Source organism: Prenolepis imparis, unplaced genomic scaffold (assembly GCF_030444845.1).
Source record: "Prenolepis imparis isolate NDT839.2.m4 unplaced genomic scaffold, iyPreImpa1.0 SCAF_5, whole genome shotgun sequence".
Taxonomy (NCBI): Eukaryota; Metazoa; Arthropoda; class Insecta; order Hymenoptera; family Formicidae; genus Prenolepis; species Prenolepis imparis.
Genome location: NW_028141163.1, coordinates 10887926 through 10914972, shown reverse-complemented (window position 1 = coordinate 10914972; position 27047 = coordinate 10887926). Strand labels below are relative to the sequence as shown.

Below are 27047 nucleotides of genomic sequence, written 5' to 3'. Positions count from 1 at the left end.
TGAAGAAATTTTTTGCACATGCCCCACCTTTTTTAACGCGTCTGACTTTTGATACGATTCTTTGATGAATTTGATTTTTTTTGCATGTGAAATCATTTAACATCAATTATTTTTGGAATCAGATCTTTCACATTAAATATTTCTTAAAGAGAGAGAAGTTGAACTCAAGAATTTGTCGAAGAAATTGTCATTAAGATTTTTTACGCGAGAAACGCGAGACAACTCAACAGTAGATATTTTTATTTTGAAGAAATTTTTTACACATGTTGGCCCACCTTTTTTAAATTTAATTAAATATTTCACAAAGTGACAGAAGTCGATTTCAAGAACTGTCGAAGAATCCATTAAGATTTCGCGCGAGAAAAACGTGGGACGTGTTCTATATATCTCACATCTCACAGTGGAGAATATCGTTTTCAACACACGCGAAAGATTCAAACCGATTCTCCGCAGACGAGCGAACGCGAGTTACCGTGAAATGAAAAGGTGAGACTCACAGAAGAAGTGCGCGAAGGTGCGGATGCGAGGACGCGCGAGTTCGAGACGATAAAAGGGTGCGAGAAATCCGTGGAGGAATTGATGCTGCGCACGTGAGATATATCTTCGTGAGAAAAGTTCGGCGCTCCGCCGAGTGCATGCATCGCGAGACTTATTAAGGAGGGCAGCGAGGGGGGTGGAGGAGGAGAAAAAGATTTTGCGGTTTTCGCGAGAGTGTTGGTCTGAAAATGGCATTGACGCCCCGATGCCGCCGCGGAGGCGGTTGCGAGAACCTCTCCGAGGAGCTGGCGAATGAGGACGAGGGAACCAACGGGAGCAATTTCGAACCCTTGAGCGATTCCTGCGGCGAGAGCGACATGGAGGGCCTCGACCTCTCTCTCTTCGAGCCGCAGGTCGACACCGCTTCCTGGTGCGACAGCCGCATCCACGCTGGAACTCTTCACATTTTGGTCCATTACTGCGGTAAGATGTGCCTGCACGATATATATATCCTCCCTTTCTTCCTCCTTCGGAAATCTCCCCAAGTCTCTCGAGTGATTACGAGTCTCGATGCGTAAAATGATGTCAAGAAATTTCAGATGACTCTATCTTCCTTTTTTTTGCTCTTTGTACTGTCAAAAAATTGCCACAATTTATATATATTTTATTCTATTATTATTTTATTAATATTATATATTTTATTACACGAAAGAAAAGAATAATTTTTGTGATCTTAAAATATTTGCCTTATTCTTGGAAAAAGAAGTGATAGAGTTAGATTAGAAAGGTAACTCGAATTTTCCTCCATGAATGTCTTTTTCTTTTTCAACCGATCCGGATCGGTAACTTGTAACACAGAATTCAGAGATCGAGATTGAAAAACGAAAGATACAGGCGCAGAAATATCGTGCATCACATTCGTTCCGGCTGAGGTAACAAATGCGTGCGATTTTTTAGGATTTACGTCGTTGCTCGGCGCCGTGAACTCGTATATCGTCTTGCGTAGGATGAAAAGATGGCCGTCATTTAAACGTGTACTTAACACGTGTCCGTGTTTTCTCTCTCTCCCTCTCTCTTTCTCTTTTCTTTGCTCAGATAAGGTACTAAATTAAAGCAATAGTTTGGCGCCACTACAAGTTGGCTCGAGTTAGGATCTTGCATGTGACTAGTATGTGTGATGCACTTGCGTCATTATTTCATGGTCCATAAGCCAATTGCTATCTTTCGCATAATTGCCATTAACATACAATGCATGCTCACGCATGCGTTGAAAGGAGATATCCTCGTCCGTGATTTACCATCGCGAATGCATTTCTGCGGCGAGAAAATTAAAATTGAATTATAAAAAGTGAATCTACACCGTTCACTTTTCATGATCATTCTGGATTGCTGACGCGAAAGAAAGTAAATTGTTTCTACAAAGGCAGTAAATTCATCTCGTGCTCCGAAAGAAAAGATTTTATTTCGTTCGATTTGTACAAGCAAATAGAGTAATTTATAATTAAAATAATTTTACACATTAATATATGGAAATTATTTTTTTTTTTTCGTCAGCATCTATATAATTAAATTTTTATCTCACACTTTTTGCAAAATTACTGGGAAATCGCATTAAATTACGTAAAATTTTGTCGGGCGATGCACTTTTTACAATGCATTAGAAAGAGAGCTCGTTTATCCTACGCATTCATTTCGCATCACCCGGAGAATGAGGCGTATAAATTCACCTTAACCGCGCAATTGCGCGTGTGGGCGCAGACCGCGAAGTTAAACGGCCGTCAAGCTTTTTTGCGGATTCACTCGGTAGGCGACTTTACCTTGACGCCGGATATGTATCTTAACGCCATGCCAGGGTGGGCGATTGGGTTATTTAATCGAGACAGATCGCGGCAAATCGGGTAGTCTGTGTATGCATTTTATACAGGATTATTATTAAACCACAATACTATTAACTCGTTTATGTGAAGAGACAATCGTCTTCTTCTCTTTTGATTTTTTTTTAACTCTGGCAAAACGTGAAGCATATTTTACTTTTGTCGAGTTATTTGTAATTTTTAAATGTATAAAGTATAAAGATAAAATTTTATTTAAAATTTTATTTTATATTTAATGTATTTGATTATTTATATTTATATATCCGCATCTTTCATATATTTTGTAATTTAAAAGCATATATACTATGAATAATATATATTCTGGATATGTATATATGTGCAGACACAATGGTTTACTATTATTGAAATATGTATTTTGATGATTTCTTCTCTCGAAGATAGTTTGCGGTTATTTTCTTAGTGAAAATTTTAGAAAACAATTATATTTATCACACGCGCACAATACATTATTATCTTCTACAGCAATATCTTGATAATAAAACTTCAAATTCAATAATTCAAAAAATCAATTTTTGTAAAATCTCGTATAAAATTTAATTATAATAAGTATAATTACACGCGAAATGATGATAAATTGCAGTACTAAAATTATATCGTTATTTAATACGAAAAAATTGTATCCCATGTATTGGCTATTTTATATTTTAACGTGGATGTGTGTAACACTTTTCACTTTTTGCGTGGGTGAGAACGACGGAATGAAACGCCCATCAAGATTTTCTTCTCGTTAAAATATTTACCTTGACATGTGTCGGATATATAAGTGATTTAATCAGATAAGATAATCGTACATAGTGGGCAGTGGATGCATTAATTGAGTATAATATTATTGAGATGATAATATTCACTCTCTCTATGGAAAAATAAAGATTACCATGCAACATTCTTTGTCTATAATAAATTACGATTTTACTTGTATATATTTTTATAACGAAATTTTTACACGCATTTGAATATCTTTATAATTTTAATATTTAATTGCATATAACTTAAAATGATTATGTTTGATCAGCGAGTCTCATAAAAGATTTGCAATTTATATAAATATGATTTCTCTCTGACATGTATAGGATAGCTAACAGGTCTCAGGATAGAAATTTGCATTACTTGGAATTTTTATTGATATACATATAGTACATATACCTACATATACGCGTTTAACGTGGGATTAAGTTTGATGACCGTGACATTGTTACGTTGACATTTTAATATTTACAATTCTTCATTTCTTTTACTACTTCGCTTTTTCCTTGCGATATATTTATGCACGTACTCAGTCAAGTATGTATAATGCATTTCATTCGCCGCGTGTGCGAACGCTTTTCACTCGGATTAGACGACCGCTGGGTGAAACCGCCTGTCAAGATTTTCTGGGGATTTTGCCCGGTTGGGAATTTTACTATGATGTCCCGGATGACACGCACCTTGACGTCATGTCATAAAGATAATTGGGTGCATAGCATTATTAACTGATATGCCGGATGAACGCGCCTGTCGTGCGTCAACGTGAATGGGTGCTAAATGTTAACTCGCAGTTCGTGAAACCTATATCGAAGCTAAAGATGAAAATAAGCGTTGCATATGTAGAATATGTATTTCTCTTTATATATATATATATATATATATATATGATAATGTTCTTCTTTCTTTTAATTATTATTTCTAAAAAAGTAATTGTCAATTTTTTCTCTATTGAAGATATCATAGTGCTTCGAAATTAATTGAATTAATTTATTAATAATCTAACATTGGAAAGTTGTAAATCCTTTTTTATTTGAATATTTTATATACCTATATATATTCCGAATTTTAGATTATTAAGAAATTAATTTATTTAAAAAAAGTATATATAATATTCAAATAAAAAAGAGCCTATATGATATTCCGATGTTAGATTATTAATAAATTAATTTAATTAATTTCGCAGCACTATATATCTTCAATAGAGAAAAAATTGACAATTACTGACAATTACTTTTTTAGAAAATAACAATTAAAAAAAATAAGGATACCTCTAGTCCTTTCTCTCAAGATGTAATAGTAGATAACGGCCGCGCTTTATCATTATTCGATCCATCACACTTAACAGCTGATTCACAAGCAGAGAGCGACGCGACCGTTCTTTCTGACGTGTGCAAATTGCTGATTATTAATCTAACAACGCGCCATCTTTTCCCGAGAGCAAAGTTGCCCTATGTGCGTGTTCGCCGCGCTTAAACAGAAAATCGTCGCCCTGGGCGGCGTGACGTGGGTATAGACGCAACTTAGACGAGAGCAGAAGAGGATCCGAACTCTTCTGCTCCGCCGTGGGCGACCGGGGACCGGGTAGAAAGAGCGGCAAGGGGTAAGGAAACTGTTACGAGAGATCGATTCGCGGCGTAGACCAATTAAATCGTGATCCACCGGGCGCGGATATAATGCCGGCAGAGATCCCGCTCGCAGATGTAATCTCCATCCTCGTCGCAATAAATCGATGTAGGTAAATGAGTCGCAACGCAACGCGGTGGTTTCCACCGCGGGCTGTCTTCTGTCCTGCTTTCTTTTTTCTTTGCCTCTCTCTCTTTCTCTCTCTCTCTCTATGCGTTCCATTACCCACTTACACTAACTGACTGCGTGAGAAGGAGAGTCCACTATCGCGCGTTTTGCCGCTGCTCGTCGACGTAAACACACGTTGCGGACGCACGTCGTGCTCCGGGTAGCCTCCTCATCGTAGCATCTCGAACGAGAGCGGAAAGGAAGACGACGAGGAGATAGAGCTCGCTCGCAAGCTGACTCCGGGCTGATTCTCACGTGGGAAGAACTCGCGCCGATCTTGCTCTGTCACGTATTGATGCGAGGCAATCGTTAGGCGGTCGCTTCCTACGATTTGTTCCTCGATCCTGTCCGGTTTATATATTCCCAGCATGACGGATGCTGGATTTATGGGGCTTTTGTTAAGGATAAGGGGACGGTCGACATCGCGTTTCGCGAAAACGTTACGGAAGAAAGGAGATGATGAATATGTATGTATCTTCGATACGCGCGGAAATCCGTTGCGCGTGAATGCATATCGAAAAAGTGAAGTGCAACTGGTACAAGGGAACACGGATAATTATTTAAAAGACCTAAAAGTTGATAGATCTAGCCCGGAAATAAAGACTTTGAGATTTCTCTCTGATTATAATTTTTCAAATGGAATAATGTTTATTTAAAATTTCAAATGGTTATTAATATAAATGTTAGATCTAGGACTTCAGAAATCTCTCGATAAAGGAATAAATTAATAAAAAAATATTTATTGTATCTATATATTTTCTAGAACTTTGAGAGCTATTTAACTTCGGAGAAGTATTTTCCATCTCGTTTTAAACCCCGATGTACCATTTTATATCCATTTGCGTTTAATTTTTGCCTCGTTTTTGCGACTTTTCGTGTCCTTTTACATAATCTTTTATATAGTTTGATGAAATTGTTTCATTCTTCCTTTGTTATAATTCAATGCATTGTTCGAAAATTGAGAGGAAAGTTGAGAAAAAGGTCGTTTTGCGTGGCTGCCCGGATAAATGAGAGAACGTCGCGCCGTCCGATTGACTGCACCAATTCCATTAGTCCAGCTTGGAGTAGGCTGTTTCCGCATGATGCGCGTGTATTGAGTTATTGTGAGAGAGCCACATCTCTGTGTGGAATATCCGCGCCCGAGAGAGCACTTCTTGTTATAAGTCGGATCGGTATCCCCGATGAGGAGATCATCAGTGGAATCACTCATGCAGACAATTAAAAAATATCGATACGATGCTTATCGCGGTGCAATCAATCGATGTATCTTGACCAATCGACCGTGGCGTTGCGATAGATATCTATTATTTCGCGAAAAATTTTTTATCGTCGAAGAAAAAAACTAAATCTGTTTTGATCGGTTGCCAACAGCAGCGAGAATTTTGTACATTACACAAGTAATTTACTTCTTTTTTGTACATTACACGCGCGCGCGTGTCGGAAATATAATCTGAAATTATCACACTTTGAGAAAAGCACTTTTAGTATACATCATATATATAAAATGTAAATTATATATTATTGAAAGAAAAAGAGAGGATCATGATATGCCATGGTAACCTAGAATATTTCTCCTTCGTCGAATCGATCTCGTTTACGGTCTACTAAAGATCGTGAATAACGTTATGCTCTTTCTCTTTTGCAACTGTAGAGAGTTTAAACGGAAATTGAACTGCGAACAGATAGATATTATTGAAAAATTTATGAATCAACACGACTTTTTGCTCTTATATCTAACAATATATTTGAATACAGCTGAATTAATAGTGTGACCTGGATTTTTCAGATTTTTAAATATTTATGATAAATCAGTTCTATTTTTATTACATATATTTGTCAATATTTATTTATATATATATTTATAAATTTATAAGCATATTTACATGGATTTAAAAAATGAATTTTTCAAAAAATCTTTGATTGAAAAATCTAATTAAATATTTTATTAAAATACAAGAATTTTTTACAATACAATTTTTTACAATATGAAACAAATCAATATAGAAATATTAAATTACTATTGTCACGTTGGTGAGTTTACAAGTAAAGATTGGCCATGTATGTTCAATAAATCAGCTGACAGCAAGAAATTTCCGCGTTCTATTATATACGTGATTGACTTAACTACTCATTGCTACCGCGGTGCAGCAAAGTTTGTTCGTCTGTTCTGTCATTGCAGATGCAACGAATTCTCTCTTTTAATGGAAGTGTCAGCCGCAGTCGCACGGATCGCACGGTTAGAAAATCCGCAGTCTTTTATTTATTTATTTAAATGCGCTGTCTGTTCGAACAAACATCTCCGTCGTGCTATAAGAAAATTCTCAAAGAATATTTTAACGATCTAAAATTTATTGTCTCGTATAATTTTTTTTCACGAATAATTACAAAATGATACGATACGATTTCTTACATTGTATTTTAAAGGAATCTCAATTTAGAACTCAATTTTTTAACTGCTAAGATAAAAAAAACATTCAAAATTTTAAATTTTAAAAATAAGAAGCAACACATAAATAGAATTATTAAAAATAATTTAGTTGTTAAATTTACTGAATATGCTCTCTCTTTAGAAGTTTATTACTCTAATTTAACGAACGAATAATTTCTCTCTATCTGGGAATTCTCGTTTCTATTTCTTAAATACAAATACAAGTGCGAGTTTCGAGCAAAATATAGGATAGCTTGAAGAAGAAGCTTATAGAGCGATGTCACGCCAGAAATTAATTATACGAAATGAACGCATCGCATTCGTCGATGTCGGTTTCATTAAAACCAGGAAATTGTTCGGGTTCGACGTTCCGATTATACCAGATGTTTTGACTGGCTGCTGGCAACACGAGAGTAAATCTCGTCTGTAGTCGATATCCTCTTCCTTGTTTCTGCTGCTAATCAATAAGTACGCTCAATTGATGGAAATAATTATTCTTGAATATCCATATAAATATCGGAATACATTTCGATCTTTATTAGCGCGTTAATTTATCCTTCTCGTTAAACTTTTTCTTTTAATTTGTAAATCCTATACAATAATATCAGTGAACTCTGCCCTCGAATCGTAATTTTTATATATTCCTTTTTAATTTTTTTCTTTTTCGTTGTTTCTAGATATAATTTATATTATTTTTTTCTAGATATGATATTATTTGTATATTATCTTATTGTATGCGCATATTTAAACGATTTGATATAAATTCAGAGTTTTTTTTTTACATAATTCATGATTTTCCTACATATTTTAGAGCCTTTTTAGGTGAAAAACGACAGCGCAATTTTCTCGAACACTTTACATCAAATCGTTTCTCCGATAGAAATCGTGGTCGAGAGTCGATTAAATTAACCGATCGCCAGATGTTATACGACAACGATACCGTTTCCCATTGATACCGCTCGCACACGCGTACGATCAATTTGCAAATGATAGTGATAGACGATGCTGCTTGCCTGCATTCAGCATGGTTTGTCACTGTGTAAACGAAATCCCGTTCATTGCAAACTATCGTTCACAAATTGACGCACTCGTGACCGCGTTGATGTAGATGTTTTTGACCCAGAGCCACTTCGTTCGCTCTACATTTCAATTTTCCATAAGAGTTAATAAACGATCCGCTAACCTAATTGGATTTGATCAATTTGATTCGTATGCACTCTCGAGACGGCAGGATATATAGAATAGTTTTCCGAGTATTCGCAACAATTGGGACTGACAATTAAAGGAATTGTGCCAGCTTGTGTCGGCTCGAGATGGCAAGAGAGAGAGAGGCGAAGTCATTCGAAGTTTACTAACGGAATTAGTATTCCTCGATTTGTGCCCCTCTAGCGAATTCCGAGGCGAGGCGTAGTCAGCGTGGAATTAAGTTTCTCGATAAGGGATCGGATAGAAAGGGAGCACTGTATGTCGAGTCAATTCCGGCTTTACTTTCATTTTTACGCGAGATAAGGAAGTTATGGAAGTTATGGAAGTTAAGGAAAACTCAAAGAGAGCTCGAGAAAGTACGACTAATATTGTTAGAGATGATTAAAAGAGACAATTAAAAGATAAAGACAAAGTTCAAACGCTCTTCATGCTGCAAATTCTTTTGATTCATAAAAGAATCACATTTAGTAAATGGATTATTCGTAACTCGATTACTTCGAGACATTTTTGTCAATATTATTAATTACTTATGATAACTGTATATTTTAAGATAAAGAATATCGAAAAGCTTTTGGAATTTTGATTTGCAAGAAGATTTCGCGGAAGAACTTATAATAAATATATAAATTAAAACAAATTAATAGATATATGTATATATATTTTTTATATGGTGCATTGCATATCACATGGTCTTTTTTTATTTTTTTTCTCTATTTTTGCACCTCATACGTGATATGCTGATAAAACGGGGATCTCATTCTTTTACTCTTTCGACTCTGCTATTGTAACGACGAGCGATTTAATATCGAATCGTTCGGAGAAGCGGATCGAAAAAAACGCAGATGATCGGAGAAAAGGTAGCCTTTTGAGAGCGATAGATACCTTTGTGAACGACTCAGAAGACCTTTTATTGGAAGCGACTTCTGTGGTACGAGGCGACAGATGAAATCTATCTGCTTGGCTCGCCTCTGTCTGGCATAGACACAGTTTACAGACTGATGAACCGATAATTCATCTGAAAGGTCTTAAGGAAATATAAAGTCAAGAAGCCAATTCATTCATAAAGACCGTGTTGCACGTTATTGAAAAATATCACGTTGCTCATTATTGAGTCATTATTTCTATGGAAAAATTTTTCAACTGTCGATTTATCATATTTAAGCTATAATTTTAATTTTATAGAATTGTAATTTATTTTTTTCATTATTATTAAGATTGTGTACTACAAAGTATTAAAATCAAATTTAATTCAAATTTTATTTGTGGGAATTAATTAAAAATCATATTTAATTAAAATAAAAAGATTTCTAATACTTTCATTTATTTTGAAATAAGGAATTCGGAAAAAAAATTTTAAAGATGTTCCTTTTTAGAAAAAATAAATTTTATTTTATTACAATTTTTAAATAAAATTTTATATAGCTCTCGCTTTAACAATAATAATTTTCGATGATGTAGTAAATTGTGTAACCACAAAATTATTTTTAAAAAACGTGGATTATTATTTCGAACAATATATACTATTAAAAATTTTAACAGTAACAATATCAATTTGCGGATAAAAATGATAAGATTGACAAATCGGTTTGTAAGTTGCAAAACAATTCATGGTCGGTTTTCATAGAGTTTGGTACGTTAGGATCGATTGCACTCTATGTAAATAAGATTGCATCGATTTCTGGAACGACATGCACGTCGTAACCTCATTCTCATGTAACATATAACAATTTACACGTTATGTGCTTTCGGCGTCTATTCAATAACGTAATGACTGTAATATAGTCTTGCATATAGGTCTCACAATCCGCCGTTGGCATCTGCCGTTATTGCTAATGTAACAGTTTGACGGCGGGTATATCGTACTTGTCAATTAATGATGAAAGGACAGTATATCGCATTATATACACGTAATATATATATCTTCTTGCAAGAGAAGTGTAGAAAATCGGGATGCGAGCACATAGAGGATGTATAGGATACGATTGCGAAAAGAAATTAGGAAAGAGAGAGAGGGGGGAGGGAAAACTTCTCTTGCGAAAAAACGGGTCATAGATAAGATCGCCAGTAATGAACTATCCGAGTCCGACCTGAGCCTAATGAGAACCGCAGAAATAATCTCGACTCGACATAGAAGTTCACAAAGACAGACTTCATCCCTCTTCGTCTTGGCTATTTTCTCGCGACGGAGAGAGAACGCGTTCTGTTTCTGGTGATTGGAAAAGCTGGAGGACTTCTCACCTGTCATCTCTTTGTCTTCCCTTAACATTCTCGCGTCGCAAGGGTTACTGTTTGTGCTGTGGAAGTTAAGTTTTATTAGATATTAGTAAATGAGGATTTTTTTTATTTGCGGAGATGACATTTTCGACAATTATTGTGACAAATTTTTAAACACAATCTGCAAGTTATACAAATTGTAAAAGTATATAATGCATTTTTTAGTATTTCAGTTATAATTAATAAATAATTATGTATAAAATAATTATATATTATTATAATATATTATAATGATATTAAAATAATATATTATATAATTATATATAAAATCTATATATATTATTATAAATAATATTATAGTATATTATTATTGTATAATTATAACTATAATTATAATAATTATATATTATTTAATATTGTTTTGTATTTCAATCTCGCACTTTCATATAGTTATTTATGCTACTCGCGACATCCACTCGACATTCCTCGTTTTTTCTTCGAGATTTTCATGTACGGTCTCGCAACATGGTTTCGAGTGTTCAAAGCGCTCTCTCTTTCTGATGTCTTTCTCTTTTGACACTTGACTCGCTTCTCTCTTCCCGCATTTTTGCGCTCTTGTCATATCACGCAAATACGATTAGCGAGACCGCATGTCGCCAAAAAATAAAAAAGAACGCATCTGATCTGTCTTTGATTGAATCCGACCTTGTTAATCGGGCGATAAAGGCGCGCTCTGAGACGTTCTCTTAATTTACTCGACGGATTTAATTGGTCCGATACAAGTACTTCCCAGTCGCAACATAGCTCTGCATGTCATGTCTTTTCTGTAACTCTTGCACGTGAAGACGCGGTTTTATCTCGAGAGAGAAAGAGAGAGAGAGGACGGCCTCTTCCCGCCCCTCCGTCTAAGTATCATCCCTCATCTGTCTTTACGTTCCCCGTGCAAATACGCTCTCGAGACGCCCGCAGCGGACTTTTAGCCGGATATGGAATATTAAGTGAACGAGCGAGAGGGTCAAAATTAAGCGATTTACACTTTTCGCGTCGGGTAGACACGCGGCTGCGTAGACGGGGATATTTGTTCTGCTCTCTCGGAAATAAAACGCTTCCAAGGATAATGAGATGTACAAATAGGTAGAGAAGGTAAAAGAAGGTGAAAACTAAGAATTACATAGTAACGAAATCGATTCGTCGTAATAATTAACATGACAGATTGTAAATTATTTTTTATCATGAGATTTTATTTAAAGTTTCAAGATTTTATAATAAGATGTCTGTGGAGAAATAGTTTAAAAATTTATTATTTTTATAAAATATATATATAATAGTTTTGACAGAGAGAAAATATGCATTGTAGTTACTGATAAATCTAATTTTACTAATAAATTGAAAAGGTTTTGATATATAAATACAAAATCAGTGAAAAGGATTAATAAGAGCCAGGCGCGACAAACTTGTTTTTAAATTCTTCTCTAATTATTTTGAACATTTTGGTCCTTTGGATTCAGAGTGCTGTTTTCTGAGTCAACCTGTTGAAGATGGGCCGAAGGAAGGACTGAAACGTTCAAAATAATTAGAGAAGAATTTAAAAACAAGTTGTTACGTTAACATCTGCGCCAGCTCTTATATTAACGCTTTTTCATACCTGATTTTGTATTAATATAATTTTTATTTTATATTTGCAAAAATTTGGTCTGCTTGTGCTGCTTTGGTATGTCTTTTGGTATGAATTTTTTGACGCGGGAGACGTAATCTCTTTGCCAAAAAGAGCGGAGGCGACGTCGAAGGTGACGGGACCGCATTCAAAATAGAAGGATCGGAATAGAATACGCAGAAATTGGAATTTATTGCGAGGAGTCCCGCGGGAATGCCGTTCACACATATATGTGTATGTGTGATTCGGCATATACAGGTGAAGAAAAATGCAAAGAAACGGGGCACAGATTCAGCACGCGCTGCGAAAAGAAAGAATGGAAACTCGAGGATAGACGGATGGGCGCGGAATATTTTCAATTTTATTACGACGTCCTATTTTTTTTGCCCGTTCGCGGAAAGAATGGTTGACTCCGTCTCGCTCTGGGTGCGCGCATATCTATTATATTTCGTTCCCGATTTCTCTCGGGAGCCCCCATTCGACTATTTGACGTGACTGGCTGGTTATGTAGATGCGAAGACCTTGCGAGATTGACGCGGAAATAGTACTTTACTGAGGGAACAACAACTACGCCATGACAAAGCAACGAAATAACATTCGTAAATCAGGCGCTCACATGCGGAAGGTAACTGTAAAACGTTGAGATTCGCTAGTGAAGTGTGATTTATGATGTTGATGTATGAGATTTATGTTACGAGACATGAATAATCGGATGTATTTATGTAAAGAAACGTTCAGCTTTTTTTTGTTAGAAAAATAATGTAGAGATTAAAATTATGCCATGCGGAATTAAAATTTAATATTAAATATTAAATTTAATATTAAATTAAATTTTACATATATATATATATATATATATAAATAAATTATATATATATATATATAAAATAGTTTTTAAAAAATTGTGGTATGATATGACACTTTACTAGAATTTTAGACCGTAAAAAGTTTGCAAAAAATCTCGATTATTGCATTGTAACCTCGATATAAAAGCCGCATGAAACTCGTGTCTTCCGATTACACTGAAGACATAAAAGACAGAAGCGACGTCGTCATATTGATTTTACGAGGCCAGTTTTCCCGAATAAAAAGATGAAGAGCTGTGCTACGTAATGTTGTATCGATCTTACGACGATGCCATTACCATTTATCGATAGAAAAATGAATAAAAGATACATCCCGGATACAAAGTCGTATCGCCGAGTTCGATTCGGCAACCACCCTTCACATGTATCAGTGTATAAATATTATTTTGTGATGTTCGCATTTATGGCTGCCATAAATATATTTGAATACATTATAACGTTACGACGAGACATTATAACGTTATTCTGTGTAAAGAACTTCGATCAGAAAACTTTGTAGAGAATGTCTTGCCATATGTCGAATCGAGAAAATCACTCTTCGTCTCGCGACGTTGCCTTAATATATATTTTATATATATATATAATGTACGTGTGTGTGTGAGAATTAATAATTTAAAAAAAAGAATATACATATTTCTAGAAAATTAATTCTATTTAGAGAAAAACATATAAAAATAAATATTGAAGTTTTTATCATAAGAAAATGTACTTTCTAAATATAATAGATTGAGTTTTAATTATATTACTTGCTTAAGAATTCCAATTTATTTGCATACATATACGAGGATAAGATTTTTTTTTATATTATTAACACAAAATAATACTATAAGAAAAGTCTTCCCAGAAAATCTATATAGAAGAAAACTGTTTAGGGTTAGTACATTAAAGCGGTAGATGTTTCTCATTGCCAATTATTTCTTTTGTTTCTTCATTTTTGATTCTATTTTTAGATGTGTAGATCTCTTCATTAGTTTTTTTTTGTCGCTCGGTTACCTGGTGTCTCGTGAATTTTGTATCTTCGTCTACTTCTTCTTTCTTGGATATACATATATAGTTTGCTTCACGAGACTACTTCAAAGTTCACGAAAGTTCTACAGCATCCGTAGTCGCCGTCGTCATTGTTGACGACGTCATCATTTCCGTGAGAAACTTGCGTACAATGCGATTTCATGTCGTATAGTTATAAAATCGAACTTTCGTGTTGGACAAATGCTATGAAATACCGACGCAGGTTATCGAAAATTTTCTTGAGAATCATTTTTCTCATCAATCAACTTTGTCAAAAGTTATGCTATAATTTAGATGTCTAAAGTTTGGATATAAAATAATGTGCTATAATTTTGCAAATTTAATAATAATGATGGTTAATAATTCATCGTTAATTAATATCTTAATCAACATACAACATTATACAATGTTACATAATTATATATTTTGGATTACGATATTGAATCATTTAGCAAATCATTAACCACTATTACTATTTCTATCAATTTGCATAGATTTCAATTAATATACTTCAATTCAATTAATTCGTTAATTCTAGCTAGCAAATATTATTATATTTAAAGAATAATGTAATTAAAATTCGAGAGTCTAAACAATATTTTGCAAAATCTTTTTTTCACTTTTTAAAAAATATGTCTGTCTGCTTCTTATGTTTAAAATTAATTTTATAAATCTTATATGTCTTTAAAAAAAATGTTTTGAACTAAATTATCTTTATATCTTAATTTTATTTTTTTACTTATATATTTTGCAGTTTAAATGCTGCTAATAAAATTAACAATACATTAATACGACTGCTCTTTCATACATGCCTCGCATGAAAATTTTAATTGTTACAAAATTGTTGATTTGTTTTGCATATGAAATTTGATGGATATCGATTCATATCGTTGCGATATGAAAAATTGATTCAATAAATTGGGGGTTATTTAAAAAGAAAAAAATCCATTTAGCGAAATCTCGAAATCACGCGATTAAAAAGCTATTCGTTGCGTTCCATTCACTGTCTCGTTGAATCGGTGCATCGATTGTTCAAGTTTCAAGGGCGCGTGGGGCGGGTGTATAGGATCGATTGACCGCCGATAAGCTTTCGCCGCCGGACTTTAAATTCTAATCGTCATCGTAATCGCTTGAATCGTCTCTTATCGCTGTAACATTGTTCATTGTGAGCCATATATGCGCCGGAGGCTTTTAGCATGCGTGCATTCATAAGAATGTCGAGGACACGCAGTGAAAAAATACGTCTAGACGCGCACATTTTGTTTTTTTGCATATACTATATATATATAGACAAGAGCGTTTGCAGGATTTTTTCCAAGGGGGAGGGGGCATGATTAAAAAAAAGTTACTTTCAAAATTAGAGTGTCGAGATTTTCTTTGCGTTTTTTAGTTTAAAAATTTTTTGTTTTTTATTTTTTCTTTTTTTTTAATTAAAATTTTTTTTTGTTATTTTATTATTTTTATTTTTTTATATTAAATGTGCAAGTAAATTCTAACGTTATTCAAAGGGAGAACGAATACTTCATTTTTTATTGATGTCCCCTTTTTGCTTCCTCTGTGGATGCCTATATAGATAAGAAAATTAAAGAAATTTTTATTACGATATAATTTCACGATATTCAATTTTCGACGCTATAAATTCGGAAAGATGCATCTTACGTGTGTAATTGCGCGTTTTTATTGTCATAAATAATTATTTTTTTGTGTATAAAAACATCTGTAAAATCTTGGACGTATAAATATATAACGCGTTGGCGAATAAAAATGTAATGTCGTTTTCTAGTTCGTTGCCTTTCTTCGCCAGCGGAAAGTTTGAAATGTTCTGATAACAGAAATATCGAAGAATTGATATATTTGAAACTCGACGTTGGACATTTTCTACTTTCCGAGAGCAAGCAGGAATATCAAGCGAAGTGACAAGATGTTTTTCTTTTAACTTTATGAAAAAGCAAAGAAAAGAAGTGCATTTTGATCAATACTTTTATCTTGAAAAGTCAACAATGTTTTGAATGATTTACAGAGATCAATATTAAATTATAGACTTGTAGAGATAAATGCAAAGAAAAGAATGTATATAAGTGAATTATACATTTTAGGTAGAACATTTCATTTTGACGTCAAATTTAGATGTGTAAAAAAAATTGATAATTATAACTTTAATAAAATTTATTAAAGGGATATATTTTTACATATATTTATTTATGTATAACTTCAAAAATTATTTCGGAATAGCCTGATATTGCATACATAAGTACAGATGTTGATTACAGCGTTTCGTTGCGAAACTTTTTTTCCAAGAGAGATTCGTCGAAAAAAAATAATGCATACTATGGATAAAAAACGAACTGTGCAGAGCTTTACCGAGGAATGTATTCGGTGAAAAAAGGAGAAGGCGATACTACGTACGAAAGTTTCGTGAGAACCGTAAAGTGCCGCGAGTGCTCGGAGGCAGGGCGAACAATTTCGTCGGTTATAAAAGTAATGCGATATCTCGTGCGGAATATGGAGCGTCCATTATGGAAAAAATGCGGCGGCGGGAAGTAACGAAAAATTTAGTGCCAAGCGAGACTAATCATTTAGGAACTTTTTGCGATGGTACGCGCGGGAATAGGGGCAGCTTTTTCGCCGCAAAATATATTTTTCAATATTCGGGTGGAATCACAGATTCGGAGTGGTAAAGTAAGATGACAATGCTATTGAGAAAGAGGGAGGAGAAGGGAGAAAGAGATAGTATATATGTCACTGTTATTTGATTTATGCACCAATAGGTTTTTAAGGCTTCACAATTCGAAAAAAAAACGTATTGGAAAATTTTGCAACGATATTTGAAAGCACAACTTGTTGAGAGTATTCAAGACTATTATAATAAATTATGATTTTTTTTAAACAAAAATTAAAACGAGTAATGGAAATTATAAATTACTTGATAATTGTTCCTTAAGTATGATTGAATATATTTTTTCTCTTGTGCTGTGCTTCGAATTTTTCCATCTAATTAATCCATCATCTTCGAATCGAAAACATGAAGTAATACACAAATCATCGAATAATTCAAATAACGGAAAGCTGTAATATATATATCCCCTTTGAATCCTCAAATATATTTTTTTATTTATTAAACGGTGTATATATGTATAAATATAATAATTATTATCCTTGTCGCTTGATAAATAAAAATATATATTTGAGGATTCAAATATGCATGTATGTGCATGCGTGTGTGTATATGTATATAAATATATATCTCTTTGAATTCTCGAATATATTTTTATTTATCAAACGGCAAGAATAATAATCTAGAATTATTTATAACGTATCTTGCGGCTGGTTGCAATTAACACCTACATCCGTCTAAACGAGAGTGTACCGCAGTATTCAACGGTATTAACAGCGGCACTCCTCGTCAGCCACATGAGCTTCTCTCTCGGCCACAGACATCTATACTTACGCCAGACCGCTAATACCGTTGGCCGACGTGATACGGAATGAGGTATACAACGTGGCACAGGAAATGCCAATCATCGAATAGCAATCATATGTCGGTATGACTTGCGCGTATGTCATTAAAAATGATCAGAAATAAAACGCAACGAAGAATGCGTGCCAACGCGTAATAGTAATAAAATAAAATCATAAAGTCATAAAATTGTCAACACGATGATACATACATATACCATCTTACTCTTGCTATAAGAAAACACATACTCCCTGCCCCCCTTGACTACTTTGCGCACATGACTGCTATCGTCGTCATGTCAGATTTTCATCCTTCATCTCTGTTCATTGTGTTTACCGCTATTAGCGGTCTGGTCTAATGTAAGTATAAGCCGGCCTTCTCCTCGTATTATTTCTGCGAACCGTTCGTTTGCACGTTTGCTGTTTAAATGTACTCTCGCGGTTGTAATGTTCGCAGTTCGCGTAAGCACCGTGATTCTGCTAGATGAACAATTTCACTTCACTTCACTCGATGGCCAACAAATCGACATTCGTTATCGGCAACACGTTGTTGCGGCATTCAATAGTCGTTAAACACTTTTTTTTAGTTGTGTCTAATTGAGATACGAGAAATTGCATGACGTTTGAGTAACCTGTGCAATTTTGTGTGCTAATAAAAATAAAACTCTATATAAAATTGGTTGAAGTGGATAAGAAATTTTATAATTATAAAAACAATCTAAAGTAAATTTTTTTTAAATTTTATTGTTATAAATATTGAATATTACATAAACTGTATTTAGATTATAGGATATGTTTTTAGAATTCTTTTGTAGAAATGGAAAAATATATTTGTTTTATTTCAGACATTTGTCTCATTTTAAGAATCATGTACTGCAAGCACAAGTGCTTAATAATGGATGATGTAATCGCTTGCGCCAAATTACATTTCCAGGGTTAAAAGTGCAGGAAGACTGAGAAAATATAGGCTCCATAGAGTGCCCTGTAATTTTATATCGATCATGTTCGCACGGTTTCTCTCGTAATACGACAGGATGGGATCATTTAATACTGTGTTGTTAAAGGTGTTTTCAAGTTACCATCTCAGAATATTATCAAAAATTTGTTCCATACAGATATTTATAGATATAAATAATCTCATTTTCTTTTCTTTTATTAATATTTTATCAATATTAAATTATTCTAGCTACATATTGAGTAAAACTTTATCTGCTTTCGGTAGCACACAGCTGTTTTCATGGAATTAAAAAACTTTGTTAAGTCCATCGTTTTGTACTCCAGTCTCTCTTCGCGCTTTTTTACCCTTCGTTTGCTTCCTGTATTTTCGGAGGAAAAAAAAAGGCAGTCAGGCAATATATCGATTGAAATCAATACATCCCGACTTACGCTTTATCTGCGATGATATTTCTGATTGCAGTCACGTTTTTGTAATAAATATACACTTTTCGAATCATCGTAACGAAAAAAATTGTGAAAACATATTTCCTGTGCAATTATTTCATAGTCATGCATCTATGTATTTGTGTGTTAACATATCACTTTCATCGATAATCATGACTTATTAGAAAGTCTCTTAAATAATGTGCGCGCATAAGTATCGGCTATCGTATCGCGTGTACATAAATGATAGCGTGTACATAAATGATTTTTCTAATGACACGTTTCACTTATTACTTCTAATCCCAATTAGAATGCGTTGTTAGCGTAGAAATGTGTTCCGCGATAATGTTGTTACGCATAAATCTTGGACGGTTATTGCGTTCGTCATAAATCACATAGCCAGGATGTAGTAAAACTATTACTCAAATATAGATACCGCGAAGATAAACTTGGCGAAATGGTAGTTGCTTCAATCTCTTGAGTCATCAATCATTTCTGATTTGTATACAATTGAAAATGAGACTGAAGGATGAGACTCGAGTTTCAAGCGAGTAAATAAGAGGAAAATAATTTATTTCGCAACACAAATTTTTCTATCGAACTTTTTATTTAAATGTTTAAATTGCGTTATTAATTTCAAAGATAATTAATTGAAGTGTTGAAGATTTTAAACTAAAGTAACTTTTTTACTTGTTTTCTACATTTTTAAATTATATTAATTAATCTCATGTTCTTCCTTCTGTTTCGACATAAAAATTATGCATTTATAGATTATTATGCTATTCCGTGATTACGTTCTTTCAATTTGCAACGCGCGAAATGGCTATATTATTACGTCTTTTCTAATGCATGTTATTTTGTAATTGCAACGCGATGCAATTATGGAATAGCAATCGATAAAATCTGTTCGTGGGAGGATACAATTATTACGGACTCTTTTATGTGCTTTATGTCTCTCGCAAGGATAATAATTGACACCTGGTCTATTATCCTTACAAGCTCTCTTGACCGGTGACTTTACTCTCTCTCTCGTAGAGGACGACGATACGCACAATGGGTGTCGTCGGTGCAGTCTGTGTTTGCCGGGGTTATTCATAAGGGATCATCTTTCTCTTTTACAGAGGCCGAATGCTGCGTCGGCGAAGCCGCCAGCGAGGCATGCTGGGAACCTTGTTACTGCGTCCTCCTGCAGGACGAGCAGACCCTCACGGCTTACAGGAGCGAGGACATGGCGGTGAGTACGTTTTACCGTAAAAGCCTTTCCGATTCCCCTGGATTTTATCTGTCTTGTTTTCCCTTTCTCTCTTCTACATGCGATATTCTCGTAAGACGCGAGACGGATTTACATACATCATCTAGATTTACTTTGCTTCTTGTCATATTTTCCTATCATATTTTTTTTAATAACGCATTTTGTTGGCGTGATTCTTTTAAATACTGTAAAATATCAGTGACTCTCGGACAACTATTGGGTTGAGATAGTCATAAATAAGTTTTACTTAACAAATTGGAATTTTATATTTAAAATTATTTACAATAAATTTTAATATATTATATATATTCTCTCTATTATTAAATACAACTGTCCATTAGAAGGTAATTTATTAATTCTTTCTTTGAAAAATTTTGGAAAAGTTTTGAAAATAAACAGAAATCTGGTGAGATAAGATCCAGAAAATAAGAAAGATGAAATAGAACTGATCACAAAAGCTGCTCCAGATTTTTTTCCTAGATCATTTTAGCACTAAAATTTTTGCGATTGATAAGGGCTGATTGCTTTTCTTTTTTTGCAATTTTTCTTGTACTCGTAGTTGCTGCATATATACATCTGCTGTATTTCGTTTCGATTTAAAAACCCATGATTTCTCAGAAGAAGTGATTCAATAATAATCTATAGCGGAACTTATTTACGAATCGACTCGATATATTGAAACGCGATAAATTGAGAATCGATGAAATTGGATACTCTCATGCTTTTGCGAATTTTATCACTTGCAGAATTTGCAACTAAGAGCATAATTTCAATTCCAAGAGTTTCCCAGTGTTACATTGTGAACCGCTTCGCTTGTTTACGTACACAATATCTTGAAATTGGCACACCAGAGAATCTGTTTGATCGGGTCGGGTAAAATGCCGTGCGGCAAAGGGACGTTGACCCCTAATTCGATTAGAAAGTTTATACTCCATTGACTGACATGAACCGAACACATGAAACGCTTTGAAGACTTCGGACTTCTACCCGTAATCGCCTCTAGTGTGCGTGCTATTGAATCCATCGATTCGATTCTCAAAGTCTCTCTCCCCCCAAGTTCAGGAAGAACGACTTCTATCAATATATGTTGTAGCAGAACGATTTGTGCTGCTTCGCGACGCTCGATGTTCCGTTCGGTTAAATTTATAGGCGTAATTAATACAATGTGTGGCTCACGTATTATTTTTTGTCAAGAGCATCGTGAGTTGCACGAATTCGGTCCCGTAATCCTACTGTGGACGCATACCGATATATTTTTAGATTATTTCACTCCGATGGCTCTGTAACTCTTAAATTCTGTCCGCACAATTCTCTGTCCTCCGTTACTAAAATACAGGGGAGAGATTTGCTTTAGGTACGTTGAATTGTCCAATGATACTTAAAGGTATTGCAAATATCACTGGGTATTTACATAAATATTAAGAAGATATTTTCACCCTGCGGTTTGCTCTTCACAAATATAGAGAGCAAATATATGAAGACATGTAAGAGTGGTTTCTCTGACTCCTAGAAACGCAAACGTGTAAAACTACCTTAGATCTCACGAGAGAGCACGTTAAACGTGCAAAAACTACATAATTTACATAATATACAATTGACTAAAAACTTTCCTCTACAAGGGTAAAGATTCAAATAAAATTTCTCGATACTATCGTATATAATAAAATATTGTACCTTACTGAAAACTTATTTACTAACTATTATTTATAATGATACGCGTGATTGATATTTGTGATTCCATATTTTATATATTTGACTAACAATTTTTAGTTATTCAATCTCATTTTTGTTTGCTAATTCGTATTTTGTGAAATCGTGAGACTCGAAGAAAAATAAATGACATATAAAAAGAACAGAGATGTAAATAAGAAACGCGAAATGATGAAAATTGCATGTTTCGAAATTATTTCGCTTTTTTCTCTCTGTATCTCTAGGGTGTGTTTCTCAATTTCTTTCTTTCCATCTCTAGCCCCGTCGAAGTGTAAACTCCGATTGTTATTTGAAGGAGCATATTATCTTCGGTTACACACAGCGAAAGCTACTTTCCTTCGATCCGAGACTTTCCCATGCCGATACAATTTACAGAGCTCTCGTACGATCGATATTATAAATATTGATAGATAAATATTTCAATAATAAATAATTATTTCAAATATTGCCAGCTATATTAGCATTTTTAATTTTATAACAATGATTGATACAATAACTCAATAATGTACATTATTGATAGCGGTTGCATTGATAATAATATCGATTATTTGGAATTTGTATAAATAATACGTATAATAAATATTATAATAGTATAATAAAATATTTAATATAAAATATTAAAATATATTAAAAATATTAAAACATTAAATTCCTATGAAACAGTACTTTTGAAAATTAATAATATAATAATATTGCTTGTGTGTGATTTACTTTTTTCTATTCAGTTATAAAAATATACCTATTCTTATAATCTTATTTATTTTTTAAATTCTCATATTACAGACTAAAAGGCAAAAATATTGGTAGAATTTTATTCTTTCATGTCATTTCTTAAAGTATTAATACGCGAATTGTGCAATGATGTTCCAAGATACTTCCACGTAGTGATGAAATCTTAAGATGCCTAAGTTGTGGGAATATTTATTTCGATTTCGCGACGGTGTATTTTAGCCGACATAAGTGGTAGCTATTATGTATTTAAAGTCGTTTGAGGCTTTTGCAAAATTTACTCTACAAAGAGCGCTACTTTTTCTACTCGTATTTCGCATGAGAGAGTTTCACGAATTTATTTCTATATACCTTTCTCGTATTCAACAATCGCGGTCGTGAGTGGTTCCTCCTTTGTGACAAAGAATATTTTTTGATAACAACGCCAACATAGTTCCTTATACGAGCATCAGTCGTTTTATCCTTCGAGCTTTAATTTATGATATTAAATTTGTCATTATATTAAATTAATATATTCTATTTTAAAAGAATATAAGATCTATATTATATTTGTGCCTCAGGTTCTCTACATTTTGTATGTGATTTATTTTTGTTGAACATTCTTTTCTTATGATATTAGATATTGCATATATTTACATTAATATATTTTAAAATTAAATTTATGAGTTATTTTGCATATATGCTGTAAATTAATATATATATTATTTGTGTATTTTAATTTATTAATATTTTAATAGAACATTTAATAAAAAATTAAAAAGAAGATTTAACATTTTAAGTACATTTAAAATTTTATTTAATCGACTTTTTGTTAAGGATTTGCTTCGTATTGTGTATAATTGTTTCAAAATGTTTTTTATTTTTTTCTATTTTAACAAAATTTTTTTGCAATTAGCAGTCCGCATGAATTTTTGAAGATTAACGCAGAGGAAATAAATTCGCGACTACAATGAATGATCGGTTTTCAATCGCAGCTTTTCTTGTTGCCTTCGACAATATACTTTGAAATCGGCAATAATTGATATACAATTCCGGTTTGGTAATCAAAGATCGAACTGAGACGCGATTGTAAGAGCAATGCGACATTGTACGAAACTGTGTGGTACTTTGTCGTCACTATATAACGAGGAACCGGAACTTGTCGTCTAAATCCATTCAATCGACCGTTCTCTCAAGCACTGCCTTCTCGTACAGTCAGAAGTCCTTGTAAATCCAGTTGGCCTTTAACTCGAGAAACTCTCGCGATATCGGATTATAGTTAATTCTAATTATGTTGCCGAATGAACTTACTTTCACAAATATTGTATTTTCATAATCTAAACTATCATGCTTTTTAATCTTATGCTATCAGTATTATTTACGATTCTACTCATAAATTTTTCCATACAACATTCATTTTTTAAAATAAATATATCGATATAGATTCTATACAGTCTATCTTCTCAGAGTTGCCATACAAATTTACTTCATTCGCGAGATTTGTTTTAAAAATCTTAGTTAAATATTTTTAATATATTTTAAAAATATTTTTAAAATTATCAGCGTTATCTTAAAGATTTTTTTTTTAACTTAGCTATTTTGCATCTGCGTCGCAAAATTTTTGAATCTGTTGAACAAAAATTTTTCTTTGTTAAATCGAACATTTAATGTGAAATAATTATTTATTTGTAATTATTTTTAAGTTTATTTTATTTATTTTTAATTATAGAAGCCCTAGAAGATTAGTTTGCATATTTTACCCGTATTTCTCACTTTGTGAGCGATTATCTACGAAATATATATAAAATCTCTATTACGATACACAACGGATGAGAGAATGGATACGAACTTGAAGCTAGCGAACTGACTAAATTATCATTCAAATGCGCGACTTGACTCGTGAAGATTTCGGTAGATTTGGCGTAGCAGTTTGTCGCAGGAATAGCTCTCCCGACATTTCTCGCATTGCGAAACAGACGCGAGACCCTGATTAGTACCTTCATCGTGTACTCAGTTCCTTACTTTGAGAACTTGCTTTCTCATCTCGCGTCGCGTCTCGTCTCCCTTCCGTCTGTTGCTGTCTTTGTCGGCGAACTTCATCTAGTGAGTCGCACATCTCCACTACCGTGCCTTGTTATTACTAAATCAAGACAAGCGCCCAGCCCTCCTCCCTTTTCCCTCCCACCCTCTCTCTCTCTGTCTTGTCCCTTCCTTCCTTCAACGTGTAATCACATTCAAGGGATCCAGGACCCTGCTTCGTTATTTGTCGCTAAGGCCAGCTCAGAGGAACAGGGTTAACGGCCATTGAAGGTGTTTTTTTAAGTCTGTGACCCGAGTCTTCCGGAAGATAGAGAGACGTCACAGTGACGAAATTATTGAAAGCTAATATTTTTGTAGCTATAAGTATCGAGATGAGACGCGATTTTATCATGAAAAGATATTAAGATGAAAAATGAAATTCACTTGACAAGTGTCGAGATCAATTGTAACAAGTATTGTAATTCTAATAATCAGGATAATTTTTATCTTTAATATTACATTAACGGAAGCACAAAATGAGATGAGAAATAATTACTCTTTCTACAGAATTTGGATATTTGATTTTTATGGTAACCATAAAATAAAATATAAGTAGAATAAAAATTTGGTTACGAAACCGGTCTTCTCCGCCTTTTGACATGTCGACTGAATTTCGAAATACTTTTGGAGCCTCGTCGCGATTCTTGCGCTTTTGTTACGGTGTTTTATTACGATCCTCGCTGCCCGTTCCGGAAACACGGCTGCTCATATAAAAAGCAAAGAATTTCGTCGCTTTGGTCGGGGTCCATTAGCACCGACTCTACGGTCATAAGTTGCGTAGGTACCGCGCTCCTCGTGTAACACGAAACAACGGAGATGTAAGTAACGCAGATTAGGGTAAGCGAACGCGAACGGGAGTATTAACTACGGTAACGTGAGCGGGGAGGCTATATGTATGCTTAATCTACCGAGTGCTTTAAGTCGATGCATATATTGCGAACACTTTCTGTTAATTAATTATTTTCTTAATACAATTCAAACTTTAATTACGTTAATGTAGTTCGACTGAATTTTAATGTAATTTATTCTTTCTACATCGAAATATATATTTTATAGGAAGCACTTTTTTTAAGCTCGTCTATAGAAGACTGACAGAGACCCTTCTTTTGCCGATTATTTTAATTCCGCCACCTTTTACCGCGGTGCTACTTGAATATTTTCCCGGTAATGCATTTACATCTTTTCTCTTACCGTAGATTCGACGATGGCATATTATTATTATCGTTCATATTTGCCTCGATTTATGCATCGCAGTTAAACTCGATACGCACGACCAAACCTGATTCATTCTGGCGATAAATTATGCACAGGGTGTCTCGAAAGATAGCGCGCACCCTCACGATGCTTTCATCCCTCGATAATGGCTCCCTTGATGCATCCAAGGATATCTTCCTTGCCTCTCATCTACGCAAACCAATCGCGTCTCTCTGTCTTTGAGCCCCTAAAGTGCTTGTTTTACATTACATCATCTTTTATCTTGCAAATACATTTTTTTTTAAACAATCGGTGATTAACTATATGTGTAACAAGAAATTTCTTCAAAAAAATTCCGTACTCTGCTGATACGAGAAAGTTAGTATTTTCTTTTGCTATGATATTAATTTTTTGTTCTTTAAAATACTCCAATTCCTGCAAATCACAAGTTTTGTAGATGTAGTAAATATATTGTTTAATTTAATTTTTTAATAAATAATCTCTTGATAATTTGACATAATATGATTTTTTCATTAATTCGTCCCTTTAAGATATTTGACGAGCATAATATATCGTTTTTGTTTTCGAGCGTGCAGGCTTCTTCTAATCATTACGTAACGTTTCGTTAATTAATTAATCGACGATGCTATCCAAATCAACAAAATCGCGATATTCCTGCGTGAAAATACATTTCGATTCATCTTTCTCGCCGCAATTTCCACTTGGAAAATCCTGCAAATTTTGCGCGTTCTTGCATTCGTCACGTACAATATACGCGAGAAAGAAAACGCAACCCCATCTATATAGAATCATTCCCCGGAGGTCAACCGGAGCGCTTTTGTGTATTAAGTCGCCGCCTTTCTTCCCCTTTCGCTCTCTTTTACTTTCCGTTCTTCCACTTCTCGTTTTCCTTTCGTCTCGTTTATGAGATCTCGTTTAAACGTGAGAGGAATGAAATATTCGCGATTAAAGGCGTCTCTGTTCC

General features: G+C 34.0%; 1 protein-coding gene across 7 annotated transcripts in view; it reads left to right on the top strand.

Annotated features, from left to right (window-relative positions):
• Positions 1 to 27047, top strand: part of Raskol (Ras GTPase-activating protein raskol) — a 370271-nt gene that overhangs the window by 174439 nt on the left and 168785 nt on the right. For 4 of the 7 annotated variants that reach the window (XM_083037552.1, XM_083037554.1, XM_083037553.1 and 1 more), the window contains exons 2-3: positions 454 to 960; positions 20241 to 20353. In XM_083037552.1, the coding sequence (XP_082893678.1) occupies positions 726 to 960; positions 20241 to 20353 (348 nt within the window). In that variant the 5' untranslated portion in view covers positions 454 to 725. The remainder of the gene's footprint in view (positions 1 to 453; positions 961 to 20240; positions 20354 to 27047) is intronic. The other 3 variants (XM_083037555.1, XM_083037556.1, XM_083037557.1) reach the window with 1 other exon arrangement.